General features: G+C 46.6%; 1 protein-coding gene across 1 annotated transcript in view; it reads left to right on the top strand.

The window, feature by feature from the left end:
- The window catches only part of ARHGAP35 (Rho GTPase activating protein 35), a 109,558-nt gene that overhangs the window by 84,233 nt on the left and 11,779 nt on the right, over nucleotides 1-13,546 (top strand). The window contains 2 exon segments of the mRNA XM_032485686.1: nucleotides 10,554-10,631; nucleotides 12,435-12,566. Coding sequence (XP_032341577.1) covers nucleotides 10,554-10,631; nucleotides 12,435-12,566 — 210 coding nt within the window.

The following is a 13,546-nucleotide window of genomic DNA, read 5'->3' as shown; positions in this document are numbered from 1 at the left end:
AGCTCTGTGCCAGGAGCTGGGGACAAAGACCAAATAAATATTTCCTATTATACCACACTGCCCCTTCCCTCCCCACAGAGTTCCTACGTTTAAGACCTTGCCAGAGGACTTCCTCTGCCCCTCTGTGGGCACCTAGGGCCAAAGAGGCCACTGTCCTCTGAGGCTGGGAAGGAGCATCAGGAAGAGCCAGCGCTGGGCCAGTAAGCCTCTCGTCAGGGTGGGGAGAACTCTGCTCGTGCGGGGGCTTTTTCTCCCTGGAGCACCTGACACACTTCGTTAGCTAATCTCCCATGATTTAGAGGACAGTATTCATCTCAAATTAGCACTAATCCCCATTTATAAGAGAGGAAACAGATCCTGGAGTTCTTTGGGCAGAGGCCACTCACAGCCATCAGGATGGAAAGGACGCACATTCCAGCCCTTTCATGTGTACTTCAGGCTGGTGAAGCCGTGAACTTCATAGCATCAGACTGAACAGATTCAGGATTTTACGAAGTTCCTTCACACTTCGGAAACAGCCACCCTAAAGCCTCCATACTTCCATCCACATTTATCATACCCTCTTTCTAGAGCTACTGTGGAAGAGATTTGGTGGGACTGGAGCTGTTAAATCTAGTCAGTTATTTCCCTGCAGTCAGCCTAGATCTCTATAATTCTGTCTTTCAGAGAAGGCAGCTAATTTCAGTACAGATACTCCCATCTATCACTATAACAGTTTAATAGGTGCAGTTACAGCCTGAATACACCAACAGGCTTTATGTGAATAATTGCCATATTTATACTGCTTCGAATTGATGATAAAGTGCTAAAATATGGGGTATGTGGTTTCATGTGCTGTGATTTTTATAGGGGTTCTATGCTACTTAATCTCTCCCTCCCCTTATAATTCTAGGTTTCTTAGCAAATTGCTTTCTCATTATCCACATGGTTTTAAAACAAAGCTTTCTCCACTTTTTTTGACTATCTCCCATGTGCCCATTTCTCACCACCTTCCTGTTTTCTGCTTGCTTGTTAAACACCAGTCACTTGCATTCCAAAAATGCCTCCTTGCCGTAAAAGCAGGCAGTCAGCTCCACTTTTGCCTCTTCCAGATAAGCAGAGTTCATGTAGCTTGTGACTCGGCATTGCTAGCAGATTTCCTCGGGACCCAGTGCCCTGATCAGAACAGCATGCCCTGGCAAACTGCCTGGAGAGCCCTGCAGCCAAAGAGAAGTAAAGCCTGTTTCAAGAGTAATCCTGCCCTTCCATCCAAGACAGAAATCATCTGGGTGGAAGCCCGAATCCCCAAGACAGTTTCGACAGGCCTATCTTGTGTGGCTGTTTGAGTTGCACTTTCTTTCTTCACCACAGGCAGCCACGGGAGACACCCCTCCGCCCTGAGCCAGCTGAGAAGAGAGGAGGCTGTTTGCCCCATAGGGCAGTGCCGCAGGCTCTCCTGTAAGAGTGGCCCTGGGGGGGCAGCACCCACTCTAGACAGAGGGCCCTCACGCTCTCTCTCTCCGTCTCCCTCTTGTGTGTGTGACTATGTTTCTGTCCAGCTTCTAGGAGTGGGTACAACCCTCTTACAGGGGATCCCAGCCAAAGCCAAACCATTGCCCTGCCCTGTAAAGGTGAACACCTCAGATGGGAGACCACACTTACAGCAGCAGGTGACTTACCCTGGTGAGATAATGAATTCACCAAGTCCCTAGGACTTCTCTAGGGAGTTGCATATGCAGGGAAACCAGCCTGTGAAGGAAGGTGGGAGCTGGGTGTGCTTGTTCATGAAGCATCTCTGTGCTGGCCAGGCCTGAGGCCAGTGTGCCTTGAGGCACGAGGCTGGTTGAGAACAAACTGCTTCAGTCCACTTCCTTCCTCTTCAGCCAGAGAAAGTGCACCTTTGTTTTCAGGCATTTACCCCTCCTTTCTACGAGTAGTTACCGAATGCCTTCTCCAGGTATGCGTTACTGTGCCAAGTCCAAGTACATCGACGCATAATCAGAAAACATGCCTGTTCTCTGCTAGGAGGACCAACATTCAGCAAATAATCACACAGCTGAACAGTGACTTTCCCAAATTTTGCCCAGTGCTGTATAGGAAAAGTATGGAGGTAGAGGAGTGCAGGGATTAAACACAGGCTCTGGAGTCAAGGGGAACAGTAATAACGGTTGTATATAGCTCATGGGGCTGTTGTGAGGGTGCTGAGAATGCATGTGAAGTTCTTATCAGTATGCCTGGCCCACAGGACATTGCATAACTGTAAGCAGTTTTTATTATCATAACAGACTTAATTTAGATCTAGGGGTCCATGGAGACTTCTGAGGAAGCAATGTTTAGCCAGCCAAAAGGTGGAGGTCAAACTAGAAGGAACAGCCTGTAGGAAGGCTCTGAGGCAGGAAGGGGTCAGTGCTTTGAGGCCCTGAAAGGCCAGCGTGATCAGAGTGAAGTGGGGAGAGAGAGGGCACAGGGCCAGGCAGTGATGCAGGCTGCCCAGGCCGCGGGTGGGTAAGTGTGTATTTTATCCTAGATGCAGAGTGCAAGGATGGTAGGCTAGTGAGGACCATGATCGGCTGTTCTGCCGGAGTATTATAGACTGCTAACCTATGAAGTGTCCTTTCTTAGTAAGGAGAGGCCAGGAAAGAAAGGACACTGGGCTATGGTTGGTGACATCTTTGAATCTTTCATGGTTCATTGGGAATCAGGATCCTGAAAAAAGTTAACCTCTGCCCTCATGAATCTGTTTGTGACCTCTAGGGGCTCTTCTGCTTGGGGGCCTGCTGTGGAAGGGAAATTGGCCCTGTATGCACAGAGGTGGTGGTGATGTGTTGTACCTGTGTGTCAGTTTGGTTGTTTCTTTGTTGGTAGCCCTTTGTTTAGTCAGTGAGATACCCACCCCCACCCCATACCCCCACAGTGGTGGCACTAGCTCGCCTCGGAGTCACACTGCCATCACCCCTGTGCCACTAGGCTTGAGTGTGCTGCTGAAGTCACACTCGGAGCTGGAAGGATGCTCACATTTTTGGCAGGAGGCTCTCCCAGCTGCTCCTGGCTTTAAACATTCACTGCTGCTTTGCAGAGTGCAGTCTGTTCACCTCAGTTATAGGTAACACTCTTCTCTCCCCTCCATCCCACGCTGCCCAGAATGAGCAGCACCAACTCTAGGCCAGCCTGAGGTTCACTTTGTCAGTGTGGTTTCTCAAACGCATCTCTTGGGGTATGCATTTTCTTGAAAGTCAGGAAAACAACACAGCCCCTCGTTTGGCTCAGAGCAAGGTCCAGAAGCCCTCTTTCACAGTTAATGACAGTAAATACATGGATAGCCTATAAAGGATCAGCCAGATGCTAGAGCCATATGATGCTCCAGACTTGGTGTGATATTTTCATTTCTTTCCCTCCAGATCTCTTCTCTCCCTTCCTCCTCAGCCTTGAGATTTATGACTTGGCTGTGTGTACATACAATGGTGCTGGAAATTTATAAAGCCACAATGCCTAGTTGTGAGGCTAACACCCGGTCAAGCAGTCATAATAGAGTGCTAGTGGCATTCTGTCATGGGGAGAAAGGTCTGGCCCTGCCAGAAACAGATCTTGATTGACGAGGGAATTACCAAGAGAAGACAGCTAACAAAGGGGCACTGGAGGGGCCAAAGTGACCCTAGTGTTCAAGTAATAGAAGAGCCAAAAAATCATTCCAAGCACATCCAAAACAGGAAGGCAACAGGGAGATCTAGTGGGGATTCTTTAATGTTATCAATAGTAGAACTTCATTGTAGGAATATAGCAGGGACACTGTCCACTGGCTGCTGTCCACTGGGAGAGGAGGCAGCATTTTTTTTCTGGCTCTCCCTGCTTATCCTCCAATTGACAGATGAAAACATTGAGTGGGGTGCAAATGAAGAGAGGAATGCGTATGATTAAACAAGGAAGGAATGGAAAACCCTTCTAACCCATTGTGAATCTGGCATGTATAGGATGTAGCCTCCACATAATATTTAAGGGATAAGGGAAGCAAGAGTTAACATTGGAGGTTGTAGCATAACATTTAAATGCACAGTCATTCAAGACAGACTCAAGTGGGCCAGTTCAGATCCTACCCCCACCACTTACCCAGCTCTGTGGCCCTGGGCTTAGCCTCTCTGCACTTCTGTTTGCTTTCTATAAAATGGGAATGAAAATCATAATATTTACCTCAAGGAATTACCGGGTAGGTTCACTATGTTAATTCTAGTGATGAGCTTAGAAAAGTGCCTGGCACATAGTACACCCTCAGCAAAAGTTAACTGTTATTATTATTGTTTTACTATTATCATTTCAGTGTGCAAGTTTGTATTACTTGCTTTCATATGTGTGATCTCAGTATTCACAGCATCTTGATAGAGTCATTAATAAACAACCCAGTTTTTGAGGAGGAACCCAAGGCTCTGAGAGGTGGAGTGATTCATCCTCGGTCACCCAGCAGCTATAAGACAGAGAGCCAGGATCAAAACTGAGATCACTTTAGTGTCAAAGCCCATGCATGCTTTTGATATTTTTCTGCAAAATGGCTTGTTTTGGCTGAGCCCTCAGAGCCGGCCATGCCTAACGGCAGGTGCTACTCTCAAAGCTTGTTAAAGTGTAGAGAAAAGAAAAAAGTGGCAGGCATTATGCTGTGGACTCTCCATAGGTTATCTCATTTATTCCTCGCAGCAGTCTAAGATGGTGTGTAATCCATTGCAAAGTCAGATGAGCAGAAGTTAGAGGTAGGATTCGAACCCATATCTCCCTGACAGCAAGACTCGGGTGCTCCTCCACTTGCCAGCTTGCTTTCCACTTAGATCATTAGGATAATAGCTACTCCCTTAGCCCTGTGCTAAGACCTCATTAAATGCACCCCCACTAGGGTGCCCGATGGGAACTGTTCTGTGTTGTTCAGAGAAGGAAAGGCAGGAGCAATTGCCCAGTATCTTACAGCTAGTAAGTAACTGCTCTGATTTTTTTTCAGTGATTTACAATGTTGTGTTAGTTTCTGGTGTACAGCATAGTGATTCAGTCATGTGTGTGTTCCTTTTCCTATTCCTTTCTGATAATAGGCTATTATAAGATACTGAATTTAGTTCCCCCATGCTATACAGTAGGACCTCATTGTTTATTTCTCTTATATATAGTATTTACATCTGCAAACCTCAAACTCCCATTTTATCCCTCCCCACCCAAGTAGCTTCTGATTTTGACCTAGGTACCCAGCTGTACCCTTTCATCTTCCATTGAGGTGGGGGTGCTGCAGTGTGATCCTCAAAAGGAGATAGACTGTAGAGGTACTGTTGGCCTCTGACCTCAAAGGAGGGCTTTTTACTCTTCCTGAGAGGTCAGTCCTCTTCAAGACAATTTGGATTTTATGCTCAAGGGAGTTTCCTTTTGTCCCTGTGTTCTCAGCACCCTTCTGGCCTTGAAACTTAGCCTGCCTGAGACCTCTTGGACATATGAAGGAAAAGGAGAATCATCTATTAGATGCAGCTTCATCCTCCTTAAAAGTTGACAGAAGTAGTTTAGTAGTCAAGACCTGTCTGGTGTAGGGCATTTTAGAGCACAGGCAGCGCTAAGTAAAATTTTTTTTAAGAACTAAAGTGCTGAATTTGACATCTAAATATAGATAGTGAAAAATAAACAAGTCAGAGTTTGTCTTGGAGGAAGTATTGGTTTGTTGCTAGAAAGGAAACTTAGAAGGAACTGAGTCCTGGTGTGAGTGAGTGCACAGTCTGACCCAGGCAGACCGCGGAAAGACTTCTGGCCAAGAACGCTGATGCTCAGAAGTGGTGCTTGGATCCAGGGATAAAAAGTTGTTCAGACATTTCAGAAAAATGAGACACATACCAGAGCAGAGGGTGATTCTGCCCTTGGTTTCCAGGCTCCTGCAGGTTACCTGTCCATTTTCCTCGTGCCCCTGTGTGCCGAGTACCACAGGCATCTCTCTGGAGCTGGGGTCAGTGGCCGCCAATGTGACTGGGAAGTCAGGGCTAAAATCTGCCAGCTCTGAGCCCATGGGGAACGCCTCATGGCTGACAGTGGTGGACCATTTAGCCTTCCTATGTCACCAAAATAGTTTTGAGGAAGTCCATGGCCGAAAGCTCTGTAAAGGATCTTATCTGCCATGTTGGTGCTCAGCAAATATTTATTGAGAGAAAAAATAAGGACTCTGCTTTTCTCTTTACTTTTTTTAATGTTCTTTTGAAAAATCATACATGGCTATGGTTTAAAATAATGTGTAAAAGACTTGCTTATGTATAAAAAGCACCAGTTTTAATATTTTATAGAAATGCTTTGTTCCTACAGTATCTGCTATTTATTTTCCCTTGTGTATTCCTCCCTGCTCCATTTTATTGAATCATAGATTTTAAGAGTCAGAGAGACCTTAGAGGTCTGGACCATCTTCTAGAGTGGTGACAGTTGTCCAAGTGTGGTTCCCTGACCAGCCAGCATAGCGTCACCTGGGAATGTGGGAAATGCAGGTTCTTGGGCCCCACTCCAAACCGAAGGGAGCAGAAACCCTACTATAACCAGCCCTCCGGGGTGATTCTGATGCATGCTCAAGTTTGAAAACTAGTGATTTAAAACATAGTAGTAAAGGAACACAAGCTCTGGAATCAGATGGGATTCAAATCACAACTCACTGGCTCTCCGACCTGGTGCATGTTACTTTGCCTCCTAGCCTCTGCCTTCCCACCTGTGAAGTGAGATGAGTCATCACCTCTCTGAAGGGGCTATTGTGAGAACTGATTTAAAAATGGATGGAACACACTTAGCATTATTTATCTCACACATAGTAAGCGTTCAGTAAATGGTTTCTTACAAGATACTGTTAACTGTCTTCGTAGACCAGGTATTAATCTCTTAAACAGCAGCCCAGACAGATGGCTATTCAGTGAGGAGAGTCCAAAAGCTCTGGCCCATTCCACTGAATGACAGCTGCAGCTATTGTTATTTTATATATTGAGAGAATCTTTGCCTTCCTTGGGTGGAGAGGGTATAGCTCAGTGGTATAGCGTGTGCTTAGCATGTATGAGGTCCTGGGATCAATCCCCAGGATCTCCATTTAAAAAATAATAGTAATAACAGTAAATAAAAAGCCTGATTACTCCCCTCGCAAAAAATTTTTTAAAGAGTATTTGCCTTCCTGTCATTTCCATTCTTGGTCATAAACTGTTCTCTAGAACCATTGAAACAAGACTGTTCTACATAGAAATTGTTGAGATTTTTGAAGATAGTGACCTTGGCTATTCTGAACTTTCTCTTGTTCTATTTCCAAAGATTAAAAGATTCCCAAAAACCAGTAGGGCTGTGTAAAACAAAAAAAAAAGAAAGAAAAAAGGCCTATCGCTGTGACTCTGCTATGATAGTGGGTCTTTGGAGACTTACTGTGTAGAGATGCCTCAGAGTTTAAGGTTGAAGCTCTCTCAGGTGGACCTGTGGGCATGGAGTAGACCTTGTGGCTAGAGGGTACTGCTCTCTGCTGGCAGGTGGGAGACAGAGTCATCCCCCGGAGTGTTTCTGTGTGGGCCCCAGGATACACACCCCTTGGAATCCATCATCTCTGCCCGGGAGCCTGCTCCAGGCCCCAACCCGCCCCTTTTCCTGCTCTGGTCTTAGAATGCTTGGCAGGCTGCCCTGGTTCTGTCAGGCGTCCTAGTTCTCACCTAAGTGGCTAGCCGTCTGTTTCACTAGCAGCCTTCACGGGCGTTTGCAGTCTACTCTAAGGTTTTTGTTTTTATTTAATTGATGTCTAATTAATAGTTGTGAAAAACTGTACTGGCCAAGCAAATGATACCTTTCCTAAATTATGCATGGTGTTGGGTAGGGCAGTGGCAGGATTACTGTTTTAAAATGGGATTTCGTAAAAGAAACACATGTCCAGATTACAGGAAGTACTGAGTTGGTGATTAATTGATGCTGTGGAGCTGGCCTTGTGATTTCAAATGCTTCCATTTTTGTGATCATCCATCTAGTGAGGTTTTATCAGGCCCACACCTCTGATAGTTTCCAAATAGCTAGTTCGCAGTTTTCCTGCTCTGTGATACCAGGGCAGGTAGTCATTAGGAGGCAGTGCAGAGGCCTCCTCGTCCATGCTGAAGGTCAGGGTTGCCAGATGATGAGTGGCCTGAGGCTGGATCAGGATCTTGTGCGGTTGAGAGAGTGCCTCTCCATACTGGGGCTCAGGAATTGTGGACATTGCTACTTCATCGGGGACTTTTAAAGCTCCAGCCATTTGTACCATTGTTTTCTTTGCATTAGAGAGGGCTGGTATGCAGGTAAAGAGAAGGAGGGTAGTGATTTTTTTCAACTTAGGGGGTGAAAATGTTTGAATCTGTTGACACCTACCCGGGGCTTGCCAGAATGTAGGTAATTTCATGTCTACACATGTGACATGTGTTGCCTGAGATGTGGATTAGGTAGAGACTTTAAATATGTCTGAGTGGAATTTAGAATAGTCACTGAGAAGAAAGAGACCATTGTAAAATTACTAACTAGGGATGGTGAACAGGGTCCATCCTGACCTCTGACTTTTGGAGGCTGACAGAAGTAGGGGGAATGCACCATCTCAGAAGCCACCCGGAATACTGAGGGCCCGTGGGCTTCACTCAAGTGTAGTATTTCTTCACGAGGTGGAGGTGGTTTGGATCCCAGCCTGGTGGTGGATATATGTCCAACATCTTCTGGAACAGTGTGGAGGCTGAAGAGTGGCAAAGGCCCTGGACGCTTAACAGCTGTGCAACTTAGGGCGAGGACTTCACCTTTCTGAGTCTCACTTTTCTCATCTGTGTTCTGTCTCTGTCCAGTAGCTCCTACTGTAAGGGGTTGACAGTTCTATGGCATCATCATTCATCTAATAAATAGTGAGTGGTGGACAGATGTGGGAAAGCGTATAGCTGAGGGCACAACATGATGACCACGCAGGAAATGTTAACTCCAAAGCGGATGCATCTGGGGCGTCAGGTCTGGATAGTGTCTGCACTTCTCATACCGAGTACAGTGATGGTAGCTCCTTCGTGGCTGGGCATTGCACAGTACGGTATCCTTGGGGTTGGTCCATTAACCTCCTTTTCTCTGGGGTGAGAGGCCTGTGTGCAGTTAACAGCTTTTAAGCCAAGGAATTGATGACTTTTGCTTTGATGTTCTTTAAAGTTAACCTGCCACCAATCTGGGGCCCCAGAAATAGGCTGACAGCTTTTATCTCGCCTGATGGGCGCCTCTCCAGAGGCAGCGATTATAGTGATAACTGACGTTGAGACACTTGGCTCTCAGGAGCCTCCTAATTGACTTCAGGGCCTGGTCCTCTCTCTACTGTCCACACTGCCTTCTGGTATTCAGTGGGGGCTCCAGGGTGCTTCCGCAGTGCCCCCTCAGCTAGCCAGAGTTGCTCGAAACCATAGTCTTCAGAAGGGACCCATGGTTGGTTTGGCCATGGGATCCTGTCTTGGTTTTCACAGTGACTTCATTGTTCTTTAGACCCATAGTCTCAGGTGCAAGAGTGGACTTCCTTCCCAGAGAGAGGCAGAATGGAGTCGAGAGACAGTGCGTGGAGTCCACTCCAAGCTGAACAGAGCTTCCTGTGCCGAGGGGTGGGGAGTGGAGGGAGTCAGTCTCTTACTTGATACTTTATATTCTTCTATATTGTTATTCAACTGAATTTTAATATTGGGTTTTTTCTCTTGCCTAACACTATGTACCAAGTAAGTTCCAGAAGGATTGCAGAGTTAAATGTGTTTTTAAAAAATTATAAAAGTAGAAGAAGGAGGAAATAGAGAATATCTGATCCAGGGACAGGAAAATCTGCTCTAAGCATAAAAACAAATGATGACATCATAAACTGATCCTGAAAACCTAAAAATTTTGAATTATGTATTTCAGATAACATCAGTACATAAAATTAGAAGACAGATAACAAAAGAAAAAAAAGTAAAAGTATATAACATTAACATAGTCAGTTCCTTAATTTTCAAAGACTTCTTTCAAGTACAAAATGGGAAGAACCACTCCTGGTAGGAAAATGAACAAGGGCATGAATTGGAAGCTCACAGTGTAAAAAATACACACTGGCAAGCAAGAGTGTGTTAGCCTTACTAGCTATCGAAAAACATAATTGTGGGTTATTTCTAACAGTGAAAACTTGGGAAAGTCTAAATTATTAAGAATAGATTTTCTTAAGTTGTTATATGCTTTGATGTCTTTAAAATCATGTTGTAAAAGAACATTTAATGATTAGAGTAAGTTCCTAACATGCTTTGTAAGTGAGAAGGATAGTTAAAACTTTTTGTTAAAAAAATTAAAATTCAAGGGTGTACATTAAAATGTGGACAGAAGTTATCTTTGGCTGAGGTACTTCTACATTATTTTAATTTTTACAAAAAACAAGTATTTTTAAGTTTTTAAGTGAAAAAGAAAATGGATGAAAGTGAGTTGAAGCATTTGGGCAAGTCAAGAGTGCTGAGCGCACACCTCTCACAGTGCGGGCCTCACGGACTCTCCCTCTTTCCTGAGTCCAGCCCTCCTCATTCTCTGCTCTCCACTTCCTGCTCCTCAAACACCTGCTGGTTTCTCCTCAGGACTAAGCACTGAAGGCATCTACCGGGTCAGTGGGAACAAGTCAGAGATGGAGAGTCTGCAGAGACAATTTGATCAAGGTAAGACTACAGCCCAGTCGGGCATCGGAGGCTGGAGCCAGTCAAAGCAGACATGACACCCAAACTGCCAGTGGTGCCCCTCAGGGGTGCTCCTGCCTCAGCCCCAAAGCCAAGAGGTGCTGGCTTGGTGACAGAGAAAGAGAACATATTTGGCCCAGCCTTGCCTCCACGGTCACACTGCCCCAGCAGAGGGGGAGCAGACCAGTGTCATTGCACAGAAGCATCCTCCCTGCCAAACCTGGGCTGCACCCCCACATCACCATCCACAGACACTTTTCCAGCTCACCCTGGCCCATGCCTCATTCCCCAAGAAAGGGCCTTGCTTCCCTTGCACTGGGCCTCGCAGGGGTATTTGCAGGCATGTGATGTAAAAGTTGGGTTGAGGTGACAGTCTTGTTTCGACAGGGCCCCAGGAGTACCCTCAACCATAACTGCCCTCCTCACAAAGTGCCCATACAAGAGAAACAAAGCAAGGGAGCATTTTGTGATTAGCTGAGCTTTGGGCCTCAGACTCCCAAAGCTGAACTCTAATAAGTTAGACTGGCTCCTGGCAGGGATTTCTGCCTCCTAAGCTGGGTCAGGTCTGAGAGGCCTCGAGCCAGGTGGCCAAACTCTACCCTTGAGACCTGAGCACACTGTGGGATGAGAAGTCACACCCACCATGCCAGAGCAAATGAGCTGAGGCAATAAAATTCCACAGCTGCCACTGGCCAGAGAAAGGTGAGCTGAGGATCAGAGTAGGGTCCAACTCAGCATGTGGCTTGGCCTCAGGAGACCAAGCCCAGCAGCGCACGCGGGCCTGCAGGATAAAGCAGCTGTACTGGGAGCAGGCATCCCCGCCCAAGCACCCGGGGAACCATAGCACTTCATGTAGCCATGGTCAGTCTCTGCTGGCTGGCATCAGGAGGAGGTTACCCATTAGAGAAAGGAAAGATGTGTTAGTCTTGTGGGATAGGAAGCATGAGGTCAAAATGAGGGTCTTGCCATACTTGGGTATACACTTGTATGTCTGCCAGAATCTGTGCCAGTTTATACCCCTAGATGGAAACAGCTGATGTCTATCAGTAGATGATTTCTTACAAATCAGAAATGCCATAAAGTATGTAGAGAAAAATTAGAGACAGAGGTCAGTGGTGTCATAAGTGGAAGGGGCCAACAGGGGAAAAAATGGGTTTCCTTACCCTACCACCATAAGGAACAAGGATGGAGATGGCAGTCAAGCTTGTTGGTAAGAGGGGAGCGTATAGCTCAAGCACTAGAGCACATGCTTAGCATGCACGAGGTCCTGGGTTCAATCCCCAGTACCACCTCTAAAAATAAGTAAGTAAGTAAACCTAATTACCCCCTCCAAAAAAAGAAAAAATTAAAAATAAATTTTAAAATAAATAAAGATTGTTGGTAACATTTTTGTAATCCATCAGGAAAAGTAAGCTGGCCTTTTGGGAAAGCCTCTTCTGTTTTCCCTGAGCAGGAGGGTGAAAGGAAAAGGTAGCAGCAAATCCAGGCCTGACAAGGGGGCTGCACGGCACAGGATGGGGGTGCAGCTCTTCCACTCAAAAGCTGGCCTTGGAAGGTTGGGTGTCAGCTTCAGTCTGCGAATCTCAGAACTTCTTTTTAGCAGTGCCCGGGGATGCTACCTTCTGTCCAATCTGTGATAATCCTGAGTCCCTGTCGAGGCACCAGGCCTGCCCTGGGCAATATCCCTGGGTCCTCAAAGTTTCCCTGCTTATCCCAAGCGCTAGGTTTTCCTTGCTTCTACCCAGCTTAGATTGACCTGGCCTCACTCTCCCAACTTCCTTTCAGACCACAACTTGGATTTGGCAGAGAAGGACTTTACAGTGAATACCGTGGCCGGAGCCATGAAGAGCTTTTTCTCAGAACTGCCAGACCCTCTGGTCCCCTACAACATGCAGATTGATCTGGTGGAGGCACACAGTGAGTACTGGCAACCCAGCCTGGCTTGTGGGCCCCTGACCCCACCCCAGGCTGACTGTGTTGGGCAGATTTGGGGGTGGGGTTGGGGAGCAACATAAGCATGGGTCCTGCTGTCAGAGAGCTGACACTCTGGCTCTCAGGACTGAGGTTTGAAGGACGTAAGGAAAGGGAACTAACAAGATGACACCAAGGGGACTTACAAATTAGGCTTCTGCCTTTGTAGACCAGAGGTGCTTCTCTGAGGGTTCTGTCAAGAAAGTTGCAGGTTGCCCCAAAACTCCATGAGTTAAGAGCCTGGTTTTGGTGTCAGACTGGGGGCAAATCCCTGCTCCTTTGTTTGTTCAGTGTAAACATGGCCGACATAACCTTCCCTGACCCTGAGGTTCCCGTTACCATCCCTTCTATTTATTAAATGGGGTTAGGCGAGGTCTGGAGGCACAACTATGTAACAGACCTTTGAAGTGATAGGTATTACTTTCCTTTTCCCTCCTCTCCCTCTCTGCTCTCCTCCCATCTCTCATAGAAGGCAGTTGACATGTGGTCTGGGGCCAGATAGCCTCTGAGGAAGCCAGCCTCTGGAGGGAAGGGGACAGCTCCAGTGGCCCTGACCAGATGATCACCAGAGGCTGCAGCAAGTTAGCACCTCTGGTTTTAATGATCACCTTTGCACACCATCCTGCCTGCACCTCTGGTGGGCCAAGACCCCAGAAGCAGCCATGGCTGTGGAGGTACAGAAAGGAGTGTCTTTGCCAGCAACCAAGGGTGTGGGGACGTGGAAAGGGAGCTGTGTTCCCTCGGCTCCCAGGACATTAGTCTTAATCTTGTCACTGCCCAACTCAGAAGGAATTTTAAGCAATACAGTTTACTCACAAGGCTGATGGTGTGGGCAGAAATTGGGAAGAGGTCACAAATTCACAGGACTTTTAAATCCTAGGTTATAGACTGTTAGTGGCTTCAGGAAATAGAAGTGCTGACGGAAG

Source organism: Camelus ferus, chromosome 9, assembly GCF_009834535.1.
Source record: "Camelus ferus isolate YT-003-E chromosome 9, BCGSAC_Cfer_1.0, whole genome shotgun sequence".
Taxonomy (NCBI): domain Eukaryota; kingdom Metazoa; phylum Chordata; class Mammalia; order Artiodactyla; family Camelidae; genus Camelus; species Camelus ferus.
The sequence above is the reverse complement of the archived record's forward strand: the minus strand, read 5'-3'. Positions and strand labels throughout refer to the sequence as shown.